This window comes from Schistocerca gregaria, chromosome 8 (assembly GCF_023897955.1).
Source record: "Schistocerca gregaria isolate iqSchGreg1 chromosome 8, iqSchGreg1.2, whole genome shotgun sequence".
NCBI classification, from domain to species: domain Eukaryota; kingdom Metazoa; phylum Arthropoda; class Insecta; order Orthoptera; family Acrididae; genus Schistocerca; species Schistocerca gregaria.
This window is the reverse complement of record NC_064927.1, coordinates 453,470,365-453,489,150: the sequence shown is the minus strand read 5'-3', so window position 1 is coordinate 453,489,150 and position 18,786 is coordinate 453,470,365. Positions and strand designations below refer to the sequence as shown.

The window sequence follows — 18,786 nt, the reverse complement described above, 5'->3', positions numbered from 1 at the left end:
GTACTATGAATTGCTTCCCTGAGGTGTAACAATCACTGTTGACATTTATTGTCAGCACCTGAGATGTCCTGCAGACTCAGTCCAAGAACAATGCCCAGGAAGATTGCATGAAGTGATGCTACTACACAATAATGGCTGCCTGCATTCTGCTAGACTGACAGAAAGAACACTATACAAGAGTTGTGTTGAGAATTCATTCCACACCCACTTTATTCGCCTGATTTTGTGCCCTCAGATTTTCGCATTTTCTGCTCTCTGTCAGACAACCTTTAAAGAACATCCTTTTCAGATGAAAATTCACTCTGAATATGGCTTGATGACTTCTTCGCATTAAAACCACATGATTTCTACAGTCATGGAATCAAGAAGTTAACAGGTGTTGGCAGACTTTTATAAATTGTGAAGGAGAGTATATTATTGATGACTTTTGGTCCCTGTTATATGTGTCTGTAGCATTTATTAAATTTACAGAAAAATGCTATGAACTTGTGCACCAACCGAACAACAAACATGACTTGACTTGCATTTCAATAAAATTCAAACCTGTCAGCTACTGCTTTTTTTGGAACTGGATTGTTAAATTATTCTTGTAGTTTGAGAGTATTTCATGTGTCTCCTATGTCTACCACATCACTTGGAATAGTTTTGTCATGGTATACTCTCCCTAGTATCTCATTAATTCTGAGGTAATGTCATCTACTCCAGAAGCTTTTTGTAAGCTTTGGGATGTCAGTGCTATGTCAAATTCTTCTTGAAGTATCGTATCTCACATCTCATCTTAATGTATCTCCACACCTTTTTCATATATATTGTCTTTAGATTTCTTTCCTTTGTGCGACCCTTCTCTATATTCTTTCCACCTTGGCAATCCTTTCTTTACATAGTACTGGCTTGCCATCTGAGCTCTTGTTATTCATTCAGTTGCATCTCTTTTCTCCAAATCCTTCTTTGATTTTTCTATGGGCAGCATCTGTGTTTCCCATGGTCATGCTTGTTCCTTCAGCTTTGCATTTCTCTTTGAGCCATTCCTATGTAACCATTTCACACATTCTGTCAATTTAATTTTTTAGATGTCTGTATTCACTTTTGTCTACTTTATTTACTTCATTTTTATATTTTAGCATTCTCTGAGTGACTTCAGTATGTTACGGGTATGTGTAAAATGATCCATGACTCTTGATGTGCTACCCTTTTTACTTGTTCGGAATATTTCCCTTATGGTTGTACTGCTCTTCAGTTTTTGGTGTTTTATTCTGCAGGAGTTTCCTTAACTTCTTCTTTTTCTGCAATGCCTCATATGCTACTCTTTGTATGCATCCTTTAATGTTTTGTCATTCTTTCCCTGTATGCTGAACAGTTGGAGTGTCTAGCAGATATTTCTGTAGCGCAATTATATTTTCAAAAATTGATTTTTTTTCTGTCTGTTTGAAATTTATATATGATAGTTCTTTCATGATCAAGAAATATTCTATAATTTTTATTTTCCATTTGTTATTTATTAGGATTGACACCCCAGATCTCACTTGTATGTTTTGCGGTACTCCACTGTATATCGTTGTATAGTAATTAAAATATGTTGTCTCTTAATGGAAGATCCAGAATTGAAAGAGAAAGGGGAGATCACATCACATGAAAGTACAGTGGATTTGATCCCAATGGAACAAATGCAAGTAGTTTTAAAAAGTATGAAAAACAAGAAAACATGTGGACAGTATGGGACATTTAAAATATGTCAGTCCCTTTTGTAATTTTAGATTATTACATTTATTTAATTAATGTTGGCACTGGTGTAAAATCCCAAACTTTTGGAAAATATCAGAAGTGATATCAATTTCTTAAAAAGATCAAAGAAACAATTGTGAAAATTGTAGAGAAATTAGCCTGCTAAGGTCAACATGTAAAAAATATGGAAAAAAGTAATCATTTAAGAAACATAACAGAGACTCTCCTATTAGAAGAACTAATATGATTCTGGAAAGGCCATTCTGCTGAAAAAATAGTACACTATTTTAGACATTTCCAATTTACTCAAGAGTAAACAACAATGCATATGGAATACATGAAATGATTAGATTTACAAATCAGTAGCACGAACAGTTCTGAGGCACCAGATATTGACCGATGCTGATGCACCTATATTAGTAATGATGTAGCCTCCATGGGCGGCAATGCAGGTGCTGACTTTGGTATCCAGTGGAGTGTACAAATGGCGAATACTGTCCGTGGATACATTGTACCACACCTGCTGGACCTGTTCATGTAGTTTTGCCAATGTAAACCTAATCACAGACTGCACCTCAAAAGTGGTGAGATTTACTATTGCAGTGCACATTTTAACACATCACAGAAAGCAAAGTTGCACAGACATAGGCCACATGCTACCACCACTGGATGGCAGCTGTAGACCCACCCATCACCACGATAGACCTAAACATCTGTTGCTTTCTGGATAGCCCTCTTAGATATTTTGTTAGGACCTCTGTAGTGATTATTGGCAGCTTATTTAAATCCTCTAAATATTTACAAATGTATATAGTTGCGCTTTTTACAGTTACATTCATTTTCATGCCCTTTTCATGCTTGCTTATGTTCTTCAGCAGGTACTAAATGCCCAAAAAGTACAGGTTTCCAATTGATCCTTTTATAGTAACTTATAACTGTTCTCCTGCTACTGCTTCTTTATTTATGCCCTTCTGTTTGAATTATTCTTCCTGTAGAGTGTGCATTCCTTTTCTTTTATTGTTACAGCATAAGACTGCCTTGCATATTTTCACCCCAGTGTGATGGTGATATATGTGTGAACTGTTGTATTTATTATTCTTTTTTCTTCCCCTTTGGCTGAAGGCCACAGTCATAACATATTTTCTAAATGAAACCATTCACAAAAATTCTCCCCAAAAATGAAATGATCGTATGGTACTGAGGCCAAGAGTCCCCACCTGGGGAAGTTTGGCCACTGAATTGCAAGTCTTAAGTTGATGCCACATTGGATGACTTATGTGGTGTTGTTGTTGTTGTTGATGATGATGATGATGATGATGATGATGAGGGCAACACGACACCCAGTCCCCAAGCAGAGAAAATCTCCAACCCAGCTGGGAATCGAACTTGGGCCCACTGCATGGCAATCAGGTGTACTGAGCACGTAGCTAAAGAGGCAGACAATTTTCCCCAGTTTGTCCCACATAGAAGGTTCGAGACTGGAATACAAAATAGCAAATACCCTAAAGAAATGAAGGGTAAACATAATTAGGTCTTAAATGTAACATTAACCGGGATGAGTTAACAGCTGCAGACATTGGGGATGTCAAATAGAAACAGAACATATTGTAGCACAACAAGGAAAAGGTCTTAAACACACATAGAAACAAAAAGGAAGATAACACAGCTGCACTGATAAGTTAATAAAGAAAAAACTATAGGAAAGGGGAAGACCAAATCAAATAACAGTTACACTGTAGTGCTCATGGATAAACGGGAATGCAGAACTTAGACAAAAGAACTATTACAGGAAAATAATGCTGAAGAACTAACCTCTGATCGAACTGATAGATTTCAAATGAAAATGAAAAACACATTAAGAAGTCACAAACTGAAAACACAGAAACAAAACTAATACAAAAAGAGCAGCGCCGATGCTCAGGGTTCAGCTCAAAATGCAAAGACAATATTCCCATGAGATCAGTTATCAACTTCAAAAGTGCTCCAACATACCACATTGCAAATTTCACACACAAATAATACTTTACTGAACATTTCAAACTACAGAACAACAGAAATATGCACACTCTTAGAAAAAAAAAATCTACACACATCCCACCAACTGCAAAACTGATCTCCTGTGATCTGAAAGACATGTAGATTGCAATCCCATGTGGCGACACAATTAACATTGTAAAAGAGCAACTGACTAACCAAGAAATCCCAAACAAGGCCAGAGAAGAGCTGATACAAATCATAAAAGTACTCACCAAGCAAAAGCACTTGTAGCTCAACAACTCATTCTAATTATAAAAGAAAGCTTTCATATGGGGAGCTCAATCTTATACATATGAGCAAATATCCTAATGAATAACAATGAAAACAGAATATTTGCATAAATAACAGAAACAAAAACTACAACGTATTACACTGCCACAGACATGTAGGTGATATCATATGTCTCACCCATTTACCACAAGATCGTATAAACAGTTTACACAACAGGTAAAGAATGCACCACAACATTCAATTCATGGTAGAAATGGAAACAGAAGAAATTATACAATTTCTTGAACTTAGAATCTAACAACAGATTGAGCTTTACAGACATGATAAGACACGAAAGTCAACCCACTCAAAAAAAGAAGCACCCATCAGACATATGGTATACAGACTAAACAGACCTCCTCTAAGCAAAACAAACTACAAAGAATAACTAAACTTGGTCATCAGCAATGTAAGGAAAAGTATAGGTTGCTATTCACCGTAAAGTTGGTATGTTGCAGACAGGCACAATGAAATGACTGTTATACAAGTAGCTTTTGGCCAGAGCCTTCTTCAGGAAAACACACACACATCCAGACTAACTCACATGCAAGACTAGTAACATCTTCAAAACATACAAAATGAATAAGCCGCCCTTCAAGACAAATGGAACAGCATAAGTAGAGCCATTTTCAAGTGCGAAGGTAGAAACTCCATTGCTGGTTTAGCTGCTTCTGCTGTTGCCTTGGTGCGCACACATATATGTTTATGAATCACGTCACACATTGCAAAGTTCATACACAAATACTCACCACATCAACGACAAAAGCAGCGAAATGAGTGATGGAGTTTCACCACTTCACTTGAAAATGGCACCACAGCCAAAATCACAGTCGTGATATAAACAAATAATAAAAATATACACTCAAATACTGGCAATGATTTCATTCACAAAATATGTTATGACAGTGGCCTTCAGTCAAGGAGGAAGAAAAAAGAATCATAAATACAACAGTTCAATACGGTGTTGAAGAGTTGAATGCACCCAATGCATGTATGTAGAACATCTGGTAAAAGAAAATCACCACCACACTGCGATAAAAACATTGGTGGGAATCTTATGCCATAACAATAAAAGAAAAGGAATGCACACTCTACAGGAAGAATAATTCAAACAGAAGGGCATAAATAAAGAAGCAGTAGCAGGAGAACAGTTATAAGTTACTATAAAAGGATCAATTGGAAACCTGTACTTTTTGGGCATTTAGTACCTGCTGAAGAACATAAGCAAGCATGAAAAGGGCATGAAAATGAATGTAACTGTAAAAAGCGCAACTATATACATTTGTAAATATTTAGAGGATTTAAATAAGCTGCCAATAATCACTACAGATGTCCTAACAAAATATCTAACTGGGCTATGCAGAAAGCAACAGATGTTTAGGTCTATCGTGGTGGCAGCATGTAGCCTGCGTCTGTGCAACTTTGCTTTCTGTGATGTGTTAAAATGTGCACTGCAATAGAAAATCCCACCACTTTTGAGGTGTGTTCTGTGACTATGTTTATGTTGGCAAAAAATTGCAAACCAACAGAAATTTATTGCATCCTTTGTTATTTGTACAGAAAGCAGTCATGAATGAAAGCCAAGTGAGACAGTGCTGCATTGATTTTAAGAAATTCATGGGGTTTGGTGCATGAAATTGTGGCGGGGAAGCTTGGTTACCAGAAATTCTGGGCTAATGTGGCTGCAGCACTGACCTTCCTCGAAGATTACAAGAAAAAGGATAATAAAGTTATCTGTCGTATCATAACTGAGGATAAGACTTGGGTGAATAATGTCAATTTTGAAGTAGAAAGGCAGTTGATTGGGGGGGGGGGGGGGGGGGGGCACAGATTCGTCCAAGAAACAAAGTAAGTGTTTGCAAACATTGTCGGCAAGAAAGATCATGGCTGCTGTGTTTTGGAACTTTCATTTCCTTGAATGTGGCACAATGATTTACTCAGAGCAATATTGTCAAACACTGACAAAGTGCAGGTCGATGGTACAAAATGAGCACCAGGGAAAACTTATCGCAAAAGTTTTGTTATTTCACAACAACACATGTACCTGGGAACTCCTACGGGGTTTTGGGTGGGAGGTGTTCAATCGTCCACCATACAGCCCAGATTTGGCACCGAGCGACTATCTCCTCTTACCAGCAATAAAGACATGGCTCCCTACACAATGCTCTGATACTGATGCTGAACTGCATGCTGGTACTGTAGAAACAAGTGGTTGCAATTGCAGGTGGCAGATTTCTACAGACATGGTACTGATAAACTTGTGGCACAATATGGTAAGAACCTTATTTTCAATGGTGATTATGTAGAAAAATAGCTTAAGAGTGTACCTTTAAAATGTATGTTTTTCCATGCTGTTAATTTTTTACTTCAAAATGTCTGTTACTCTCTCGATAGCCCTCATACAATTAAGTGATTTTCTTTATATTATAGACCATTGATAATGCCTAATATGTATTGGTGAAACACATTTGGTAGACACATATAAAACATTCACTTGCAAAAGATGGAATTTTTTATCAGTATGAAGCACCATAATTGAAGGAGCAGCTGAGTACAAATGCCCACATACATTAACAATATAAATATAAATTTCTATATAAAGAGCAAACTAGCCTTACAATTAACCAACAAACCAAATCTGTGTGGTAAGTGCTAGCGGTTTGGCATCCAGAAAATCTTTTGCCAGAAGTGTGACTACTTCCATGTTGGACAAACTGACAGGAATTTTGCCGCAAGATTCAAGGAACACTTTGCTGCGTTGCATATCAAACGAAATAAGTCAGCAGTTGCTGACCATCTACTGAAAACAGGCCATAAAACAACTTTTTAACATACTTGAAAATAGTGCATGCCCAACCAGAAGGCTTCACTTCAGAAACTTTAAAAATACAGAAGCATCTCATATCATATCATCAGTCCATCTTGAATGAAAATGTATTCAGTGGAGTCCTAAAATATACGTACACACCTGGTTACTGTTGAGGGTTCATTACTAACAAACTCTCTTAATTTGTCATCTTAATGAACAGCTATTGCGTACTGTATAAATGTATTTTGCATGTTGTATTGCTGAACAGTATACTAGTATTTATTCCTGTTTTCAATCAGTAATAGTAACTTTCATGTTTAATTTCAACCCTGGATAAGAATGTATGATATGATTACTTTTTTTGTAGAATATTTAAGTAAAAAATTGTATAATGATCAAATTTTATTGTGTTACGCAGGAGTTAGTTGTTGTCTTTGTACTCATACCCCCCCCTCCCCCCCCCCCCCCCCTCACACACACACACACACACACACACAAACACACACCAGAATCTAGAATACATAAGTTTTAGTCATATATGGTATGGATAAAGATCAATTCTCTAGGATATAGGAAACTTTTAGTGTCTCCTATGAAAATTAATTCTTGTGATACGACATGTCTTGAAACTGACAAACTCATTTATATAAGAAATGGCAATTTTAGATTTTTACTTCACCCTGGTAATATTGTTTTAGAGTCTTACACCCACTGGAAAAATTTCTGTGGATAATCGTGTTTGTAGTAGTGGAATATTCATGCAATCTGTCACAGAAATCTGTAGTATTGTATTTGAAAATTGTGTGTTGGTAAACAGTTGAGATGTGGAACTTACTTCACTGCAATGTATTATATACAACGGAAGTGTGTGTGTGTGTTTTCCACCACAACTTCACATATTCCACTTATGAATCCCTCTGATACTTGTTTCTAGCCTGGTGACAGGTTACTGAAGATACTTCAGTTACTGCTGTGGCTCTTGTGATGATTCCATGCTTTGAAATGTGCATTATTGAAGTAAAAATGTAGTTAAAGACAGGAAATGAGCTTTATTATTAAATAAAAAAGATGTAAACTTTTAAAACTGATTACTTTTGTGAGAAAAGTTTTTTTTTTCATTTTAGCTCAAACGGGTGGTGGTGGTGATGCAAGCAAACTGGAGAATATAAAAAACCCGAACATGGTTCATTTTGGTAGTCAGCGGAAGGTATGTTAATTTATGTACATGAACTCACTGTATTACAGGCATCTGGTTAAAACTTCTTAGTGTTAAGATTCCATACAAGATTTTTTTTTTATTATTCTGATATTTTCATGTGCCTAAAGTGGACGTTTGCAAACATGTTTAAATTATTGGCTATAGTTGAAAGCATGACTACGATGAAAAACAAAGTTAAGATAAGAAAATGTGTACCTCAGTACAATGGTTTTTATAGTTAAACATTTAAGGTGGCTCCCCTCCATAAAATTTCAGTGAATGTGTCTGTAAATGTCAAACAATGGAAAATCCAGGATGGACTGTAACAGTGTTATGAAGTGGAGGGTTGCTACCTACCATATAGTGGAGATGCTGAGTCCCAGATAGGCACAAAAAAAAACAAAACAAAAAAAAGACAAAGCTTTTGGCTAGCAAAGCCTTCATCAAAAACATACACACACACACACACACACACACACACACACACACACACACACACACACGACTGCAGTATCTGGCAAATGATGCCACACTGCAAGCAGCAGCAGCATGATGAGAGGGGCGACTGGGTGGGAGTAAGGAGAAGGCTGGAGCGGAGAGGGGAAGGGATGTAGGGTGGGGCTGGGGTATAGTGAAGTGCTGCTGGGGAGCACGTAGGGGTGAGGTGGAGTGAAGGCAGGGCAGCTATGTGCTATCAGAAGGTTAGACGAACTGCAGGTGCGAGGTGAGATTGGGGGGGGGGGGGGGGGGTTGAAGTAAAAAGACAGCGTGCAATGGTGGAATGAGAACTGTGTGTGCTGGAATGGGAACAGGGAAGGGGCGGGGTGGATGGGGGAGGACAATGACTGACTAAGGTTGAATCCAGGAGAGTTATGGGAACGTAGAATATACTGCAGTGAAAGTTCCCACTTGCACATTTCAGAAAAGCTGTGAATCAGTACTGAAATGAAGGATGTCGTGTTGAGCAGTGTGCTCAGTAGCAGGGTGGTCCACACGCTTCTTGGCCACAGTTTGTCAATGGCCATTCATGCTTGTTGATTGTAATCCCCACATAGAATGCAACACAGTGGTTACAGCTTAGCTTGTAGATCACATGACTGGCTTCACAGGTAGCCTTGTCTTCGATGGGATAGGTGATGTTTATGACTGGACTGTAGTAGGTGGTGATGGAAGGATGTATGTGACAGGTGTTGCATCTAGGTCTATTGCAGCAATATGAGCCATGAGGTAAGGGGTTGGGAGCAGGGCTGTGTGCATGGATGAGTATATTGTGTAGGTTTGGTGGATGGCAGAATACCACTGTGGGAGGGGTGGGAAGGATAGTGGGTAGGACATTTTTTATTTCAAGGCATGACAAAGGGTAGTTGAAACCCTGGCAGAGAATGTAATTCAGTTGCTCCAGTACTGGGTGGTGCTGAGTTATGGGGGGAATGTTCCTTTGTGGCCAGACGATGAGACTTCGGGAAATGATGGAGACTGGAAAGATAAGGCACAGGAGATTTTTATTTTTGTACAAGGTTGGAAGGATAATTGTGCTCTGTGAAGGCTTCAGTGAGACCCTCCATATATTTTGAGAGGAACTGTGTGTCACTGCAAATGTGATGACTACAGGTGGCTAGGCTGTAAGGAAGGGACTTTTTGGTATGGAATGGTTGGCAGCTGTTGAAGTAGAGGTATTGCTGGTGGTTATTAGGCTTTTTGTGAACAAAGGTACTGTTGTAGTCATCTTTGAGTTGTAGGTCAACATCTAGGAAGATGGCATGTTCGGTTGAGTAGGACTAGGTGAAGCAAATGAGTGAGAAGTTGTTGAGGTTCTGGAGGAATGTGGATAGGGTGTCCTCAACCTCGATCCAGATCGCAAAGATGTCATCAATGAATCTGAACCAAGTGAGGGGTTTAGTATTCTAGGTGTTTTAAGGAGGATTCCTCTAGATGGCCCATAAATAGGTAGGCATAGGATGGTGCCATGCGGGTACCCATAGCCGTATTGCAGATTTGTTTGTAGGTAATGCCTTCAAAGGAGAAGTAATTGTGGGCTAGGATATAGTTGGTCATGGTGACTAGGAAGGAGGATGTTGGTTTGTAATCCGTTGGACGTTGGGGAAGGTAGTGTTCAATAGCGGTAAGGCTATGGGCATTACGGATGTTAGTGTAAAGGGAGGTGGTATAAGTAGTGATGAGCAGGGCACCGTGTGGTAAAGGGACAGGAACTGTGGAGAGTCAGTGGAGGAAATGGTTGGTATCTTGTATATAGAAGGGTAGGTACCAGGTAACAGGTTGAAGGTGTTGGTCTACAAGAGCAGAGATTCTCTCAGTGGGGGCACAGTAACCAGCCACAATGGGTCGTCCTGGGTGGTTGGGCTTATGGACTTTAGGAAGCATGTAGAAGATAGGAGTGTGGGGAGTGGTATGGGTAAGTAGAGAGATGGACTGCAGAGAGAGGTTTTGGGATGGTCCTAAGGATTTGAGGAGTGTCTGAAGATCCTGCTGGATTTCTGGAATGGGGTCATTCTGGCAAGGTTTGCAGGTGGATGTTTCAGATAGCTTGGGGATTCCTACTGTCAGGTAATCTTTGTGGTTCAAAAAAGCAGTGGTGGAGACTTTGCCCACAGGTAGGATTATAAGGTTGGGATCAGTTTTTAGATGGTAGGTCCTTCCCAACAACACGAGCTGTTCTGAATTTCACAGGTGGCAACTTCCCCTGCAATATATCCTACATTCCCATAACCCTCCTAGCCTCAACCCTCTTTAGTCATTGTCCTCCCCAATTCATCCCCTTCTCTGTTCCCATTCCAGCTCACACAGTCCTCATTCCGCCTGCGCACTCAGGCTTTTTTTCTCTCCTTTTCCACTACTCTCCACCCCCACCTCCCCCTGCCCTCAGTCTAACCTCCTGACTTCACATAGCCGCCCTATCCTCTCCACCTCGTCCCTGCACACTGCCCAGCAGCACTTCACTGTCCCCCACCACTATCCTACATCCCTTCCCCTTCCCACCCCAGTCGCCACTCCCATCATGCACTGGTGCTGCTGCTCGCTGTGTGGCTTCGGTTGCCAGAGGCTGAAATCATATATCTTTGTGATAGTCTTTGTGTTGTGCCTATCTGGGACTCAGCATTCCCACTATATGGTGAGTAGCAACTTTCTTTTTCATAATATTGTCTGTAAATTTCCATGTAGAGAGACAAAAAGACAAGCCAGGAAATGGAATTCCTAGAAAATAGTAATATTGGATTGGTGCATAAGTTTGTAATGTTTTTCAATAAGTTTGATACGCATAACAGAGACTTAAGTCACCAATGATATATTCTCCTTCACTATTTACAACAGTCTGCCAACACTGGGTGACTAGAAATTCCACAGTTTGAGGCGAAGACTTCATTGAGCCTTTTTCAGAGCGCATTTTCATTCATAAAGGAAGTTCCTTGAAGGTGTTTGCTACAGAGCAGAAAAGGTGAAAATCTAGGGTCACAGGATCAGGTGGGTGCATAATGGGTTCCCAACTGATCTCCTGTATAGTGTTTTTTTTTTTTTTTTGTCAGAGTAGGAGAATGCAGGCAGGTGTTATCATGGAGTAGCATCACTTCACACAGTCTTCCTGGTCATTGTTCTTGGGTTGAGTCTTCAAGTTGTGTCAGTTGTTGACAGCAAATGTCAGCAGTGATGATTGACCTTGGAGAAGCAATTCATAGTACACCACACCGGGACTGTTCCTCTGGATGCAAACATTCACTTTTGTGGATGTGTGCAGGTCTTTGTACAAGCAGCTGCTGCTTTGTTTGGGCTAAATGATTCCTTTATTTTCCTTATGTTAGCAGAAAGACACCATTACTCCTATCACATGATAGGAATGGTTGGTGTTTTTCACTAACCAATTGATGGTGAGCAGACAGAGCTGCACATGTGGCTACCCACTAATTTTTGTGATTTTGGCTTAGAGAATGCAGTACCCGTACACCCAAATTTTGAGCCTTACCCATTTCATACAAGTATTGCATGATGGTGGAATGCTGGTAATTCATCACAGTTCCCAGTCCTCAAGTACACTGACATGGATCATTGTGGATTAATGCCTTTAAATGATCTTCATCACACTCTGGAGGTCTTCTTGGACATGGAGGGTCACTAATGTCAAAATGATCATCCATAAAACAAAAAAAACTAATTTCTTGCTTTGCTCTGTCCAGTGGCATTATCCCCATAAGTGGTACAAATGTTTCTGGCGGCCTCCTGTGCTCTTACCCGTCTGTTCAAGTTAAACAGAAGAATATGTCAGAAATGTTCTGATGTCTCCGTTTGATACTCCACAGTCTAGCATCTATCTCCGAATGACAAAATGATCAAACAATGGAAACTCCAGGTGGGAATAAGAATAATATCGTCAAAGATAGATTGCTTCTTAGCATAAAGAAGACATGTCAAGTTGCAGACAGGCACGATTAAAAGACTGTCACATATAGCTTTTGGTCACAGCCTTTGTCAGTAAAGAGATAATACACAGACGCATGCGCATGCACATGCTCATGCACAACCACGAGCTCTCTGGTCGTGTGTGCATGAGGTGTGCTTGCTTGTAGCACACAGGTGCATTAGTCACAGGTGCATTAGTCTTGGTTGTAATGAGGAAGTCACATATGGTAAATACGGTAAAGCCGCCCACATCGGAGTAGATTGTTGCTCTCCTCTAATGTGTGTCAACTGTTCTGGTGCTCAGCCTGTGTACAGTAGGAACTGCAGTGTCTTCCTTGAAGAATGAAAAATCCGGGAGATAAAAACAACAAAACACATCCCATATGATGAAGCCAAAAAGATACACAAGGCCATGCAGACACCCACACTTGCTGCTTCCTCTGACTCCGTTCTCTAACAGCCAGTCCAGAAAACCAGTGCCACTACACAAACAGAGGTTGCTAGTTTCAGCACTAGTACCAGTGTTTGTCAATTTATTTGTGCTGCTGCAGTTACTTTCAAGCTTGCCCCTCACCCCAGAACTTCAGGAAAGGCTGTGGTTGTTGACATTGTGGAACTTCCTGTCCCTCCAAAGATCAAGTCTTGTCCACTTCCATGGTTGTGTCTCCAAAGCCACCTCCTCGAAGGTGAAGAATTACCTACTGACGGAGAAAAGAAGTACACACAATGTAACGATGTCGATGTCATCCTGCCTGAAGCCCCTCTCAAATCTTCTTCAGAGGCGATGGACCTTGATGTGGGACTGGAGCAATCATCTTGCCCAAAGACTGAACCTCCACCAACTATGGGCTCCCCTCGATGGCAGAAAGTAAGGGTGAAAGTGCTGCCCCCATGATACAAGGGTGGTTTGAAAGGTTCTAAGAATCACCACGAGAGGTCAGCACTAGCGCAACAAGTTGTTCACGAGATATTCATTGGACGGTTGCCTGTAGACACATGCCATGTCAGTGCTCTTGGAAGAGAGCTGTGGCTGTGACATGGCTCTGTTGTTGTTCCCATGTGATAATTTGCGAAGATGGAAAAAAATCGAGATTCAAACAGTGATTCAGTACTTTGTAAAGAAAAGTATGAAAGCAAAGAACATTCATGCCGATTTCCAAAATACACTGGGGGACTCTGCTCCTTCATATTCAACTGTTGCCAAGTGATCAAATGAATTTAAATTTGGTCAGGAGAGCTTAGATGATGATCTACAAAATGGTTAGCCAAGATGTGTCACTACTCCAGAAATCATTGCAAAGGTGCACAAAATGGTCATGGAGGATCGCCGTTTGAAAGTGCATGAAATTGCTCACACTTGCCAGATGTCATCTGAAAGGGTATATCACATTTTAACAGAAGAATTAGAAATTAAAAAAATTATCCGCAAGATTGGTGCTGTGACTCTTGATGCTGGATCAAAAACACATGAGAATGGACGTATCGGGACAATTTTGGCCCATTTTAGGAGAAACGAATAAGATTTTTTGCGCTGGTTTGTGACCACAGATGAAACTTGGGTGCACTACTATACCCCAGAGACAAAACAATTGTCAAAGTAGTGGAAGCATGCGGATTCTCCACCACCAAAGAAACCAAAGACAATTCCTTCTACGGTAAAGGTCATGGCATCAGTGTTCTGGGCTTCGAAGGGGGTTCTGTTTGTAGATTATCTCCCCACTGGGCAATCAGTTACTGGAAAATACTATGCTAACCTCCTGGACAAACTGCAACAAAAGATATGTGAAAAGAGGGCAGGTTTAGCAAGGAAGAAAGTCATCTTCTATCAAGACAGTGTGCGCCTTGCACATGTGCCGTCACCATGGCAGAATTACACAAACTAAGGTATGAATTGTTGCCACACCCACCTTATTTACTTGATATGGCTCCCTCAGACTTCCATCCCTTCCAAAAACTGAAAAGAAATTTTTTCTTGGTGGATGAAGATTCACTTCAAGCAAAGAATTGATAGACGGAGTTGGCAACTATTTGGCAGACCTGGAGGAAACTCATTTTTGAGATGGGATCAAGGCACCAGAAGATCATTGGACCAAGTGCATTAATCTACAAGAAGACTACACTGAAAAATTAAAAAAGTTTCAGTTATGTAAGTTCTTTTTTTTTTTTCCCCATTCTGAGAACTTTCCAAACCACCCTCATAGATGGCTCCCAGCCTACAGTGGAACATTAATGTCTTCAGGACATGTGAAGGAACTGAAAATTCTAGCACAGGAATGCCCCCTGTGCTTTTGTTTGCAGGAAATGCTTTTTAAAGTGTTTGGTGCCCCTGTACTGTGGGGCTAGATGCTCTAGCACAAGGATTACCTGACTCAGGAAAGGGCCAAGGAGGGGTCGCTGTGGTTGTCAGTAAAGCATACCGCTCCACTGCTCTCTCCAGGCTACCAACCTGCAAGCAATTGCCATTGAAATTCATTTGTGTCAGAGGATCACTGTTTGCTCCCTGTATCTACCTATGCGAGATGCAATAGACTCTGAGGCTCTCATCAGATCTTATGTAACAACTCCCCCCGACCATTTCTTCTATTGGAAGACTTCAATGCCCATCATATTTTGTGGGGCTCAACCTCTACTTCCTCTCGGGGTTTAGAGAGACTCTTGATGTCTCACGAGCTGGGCATCCTGGGTCGCAAAGGCCGAGGCTCAGCACATAATTAAGGGGAGCATTTCTGGACTCAATCAACCATTTCATTTATTCTACAGAAGTATGGGAAGCCATACAGAGGATTTCTGGTAAACACAGTCATTTACCCCTAGCAGCAGTGATGAATCAGGGTTATCTCCAAACAATGCCTAGAGACATCACTCAGACAATGGTAGAGCATTTTGCTGTGAAATTTAATTTTTAGTTTCTTGTATGTCACTTACAAAATAAACAATATTGAATCCTAAATGTCCATCTGTTTATCTGTGCTAGCACAATAATACTTCAACAGACAACTTTCAAGAGAAGAAATTTGTGCCGAAAATCTGTGTGTAAGCTTAGCATTACATTTAGAGCACATAAACACAATAAAATTACCCTATGAGCACCCCAGAATCAAATAATTAAGGTTATAACACCACAACAGCATTTACGTAGCTTGTACAATCAAATACTATGTTTCCAAGACTTACAAAGTGGGAAAATGCCGGTAGACAGGCACAATAAAATAACACACAAACACACACACACAAAATTTCGAGCTTTCGCAACCGGCGGTTGCTTCGTCAGGAAAGATGGAAGGAAAAAGAAAGATGAAAGGATGTGGGTTTTAAGGGAGAGGGTAAGGAGTCATTCCAATCCCGGGAGTGGAAAGACTTACCTTAGGGGGAAAAAAGGATAGGTATATACTTGCGCGCGCCCACACACACACACACACACACATACACACACACACACACACACACACACACACACACACACACACACATATCTATCCATACATATACAGACACAAGCAGACATATTTAAAGGCCTTTAATGTCTGCTTATGTCTGTATATGTATGGATGGATATGTGTGTGTGTGTGTGTGTGTGTGTGTGTGGGCGCGCGCGCGCGCGAGAGTATACACCTATCCTTTTTTCCCCCTAAGGTAAGTCTTTCCGCTCCCAGGATTGGAATGACTCCTTACCCTCTCCCTTAAAACCCACATCCTTTCATCTTTCCTTTTCCTTCCCTCTTTCCTGACGAAGCAACCGCCGGTTGCGAAAGCTCGAAATTTTGTGTGTGTGTGTGTTTGTGTGTTATTTTATTGTGCCTGTCTACTGGCGCTTTCCCGCTTGGTAAGTCTTGGAATCTTTGTTTTTAAGATATTTTTCCCATGAGGAAGTTTCTTTCTATTTTATTTACATCAAATACTATGTTTGGTTTATTGTGTATTAGACTCCAACAGAGCAAATAGTCCTGTCACGGTCGCCACGTATAACACCACTGTCTGCTACTGCTATATCATAACCATGAACTTGGAGCTGGGTCATAAAGTAAAACTATCTTGTTAAAGCAATTATGGCATAAAGCAACAGAGTAGTGTGACCCTCTGAGAGGAATTTTACTATGTTGACCATGTTTTACCTAACGGAGGTGGCTTATCGGAAGTGAAAGTCAGAATTACGTAAATATTTTAACAGTAACAAACAATGTTTTACCTATCTACACTGTTCAAAGGAAAAAATAAAAACAGTCGCCAGCCTAATTAGGCAATAGAATGATTGATATTCTTCTTCAAGAAAATAAGTATGAGTAACTTTAACAGACAAACACAACCTATACTTTGCCACACACGAGTGCAATGAACTCTGGCATCTGAATACAGTATGTTCAGGTTAAGGTTGGAGCTAACAAATAAGAACAAACTATTTGCATAAATGTAACCTTATAACACTACACACTATTACTTTTAGGGCTTATTCAAACTGAATGGTCTTTATAACATTACTGTTAATATTCACTGTAGGATCGTAAATTGGAGATAGGTTCAGTATTACTTTTCACACATGTTCCTAACTGACATAAAATTGTAAATTTAGTTCACTGCAAAATTATGAACTGATCACAGGTTAATTCTCTCTCAACTAAATACTATTCTATTTAGAATGAAAGTTAAATGGAATTCACTAACAGGTTACTTCTCACTGTCTTTCGAATAAAGAAATTATAGTTTTCATAAATAGTGGTCTCTCTATTAACTGATATTTATCATGAGCATAAAGGATAAACTGTGGATCTGAGCATAAAGGATAAACTGTGGATCCTATTACACTATTAATATGCACTTTCAATACATAAAAGAAACCAGTGCTTAGCATGCACAAGTATATAACTTTCCACAATTTCAGTTTTCCACTTTTACTATAGTAAGAGACAAAATTAACATATTTGTAAGATACTGACTCATCTTCTGCGATTTACAACAGGCAGCATAGTGATCATTTACTAAGCAAAACTTTATAAGATTCAGTCTTAAGAACTTTTAATTTTGAAGTTGGCAACAACATATTAGTAAGCAGTTTTAATAGGAAAATTATTTTCAGTAAGCATCATTTACATTAACTCACTCTCTTGCCACATTAACTTTAACTTTCTTTCAATAACTGACACTCGGTAAGTACTTTTAGTGTGGGAGGGACCCTAAGTGGCTACGTGACTGAGTATAAATCACGGTAGGTACAAAAGTTCAGTTAAAATTTACCTTGTATTTGAGTACACTAAACATCCAATGAGCTGATCCTTCACTGTACATTACTATAGCGTTCCATTACCGTGATTGCACAGTGTGGTGGCAATTGCATGTCGGTAGGTGGATTTGCAGGTAGAATTGCCTGAATCTGTCATTTCTTGGTGATGATGATAGACATCAATTCCAGAATAGCTCCAGGTCTTTATCCATCCATCTGAGGCATTGGAAAGTGACACGGAAAGCCTCTCTCAGCACCAGCACAATATGCAGCTTTTACGTGAGCAATTGACAGTTTGGTAGCTCGGCCCTGACTGACTCTTGGTTCCACCTTTTCTACGTAGGCCAACCACAATTTGTGCGTGCTACTCAGTTCCATTTCCTAGGGGAACCACAACACCTTTTACATATGACATAACTAAGAACCCTAAGTGAAGGTCAACAGTTTACATGACAGCAAACAAACATTTTAAATAAAACAGAACATTTGCATATATTGGTAGTTCTACATAAAGTTATTTAAATAAAATTATTTACTTTTAAAGATAACCAAAGCGATTATATGAGGAAGACAAAAGATCATTTGCTCATATTGTGCATGTTACAGAGATTACACTTCATTACAGTATTGAATTAATTGTACACTAATTACAGAAGATCAATGATGGGACGTTGAACAAAATAGAAAGCTAAATGAATCAACAAAAGGTATGTAATGTCTAAGCTATGGTGTTACAAGGTTTCCTAATACTTTTCTATGGTTTCTGAATAATCTCTATATACAAAAGGCAATGTCCTGACTGACTGACTCATCATCACTCAATCCAAACAGTTAAAGATAGAAACTTGAAATTTGGAGACAATGTAGACCTTATACTTTAGGGATCGTTTAAGAATGGATTTTGTGAAATTCCTACCCTAAGAGGGTGAAATGGGGGATTAAGGGTTTTTTGAAAATATATCATTATCAAAGAACTGCTAAAGTGTTTTTAAAGCTACATCTATGACATCTCGATTGCAAATAAAATAAAAAAATACGTTTTTCACTGTTTTTGGAAATTGAACCCTTAAGGGGGTGAAATAGGAGATGAGATTTTTTTATGAAAATATTTTGCTATGAAAGCAT

General features: G+C 39.6%; 1 protein-coding gene across 3 annotated transcripts in view; it reads left to right on the top strand.

Moving 5' to 3' along the window:
• Nucleotides 1-18,786, top strand: part of LOC126284213 (X-linked retinitis pigmentosa GTPase regulator-like) — a 277,559-nt gene that overhangs the window by 234,738 nt on the left and 24,035 nt on the right. For all 3 annotated transcript variants that reach the window (XM_049982982.1, XM_049982984.1, XM_049982983.1), the window contains one exon: nucleotides 7,963-8,045. In XM_049982982.1, the coding sequence (XP_049838939.1) occupies nucleotides 7,963-8,045 (83 nt within the window). The remainder of the gene's footprint in view (nucleotides 1-7,962; nucleotides 8,046-18,786) is intronic.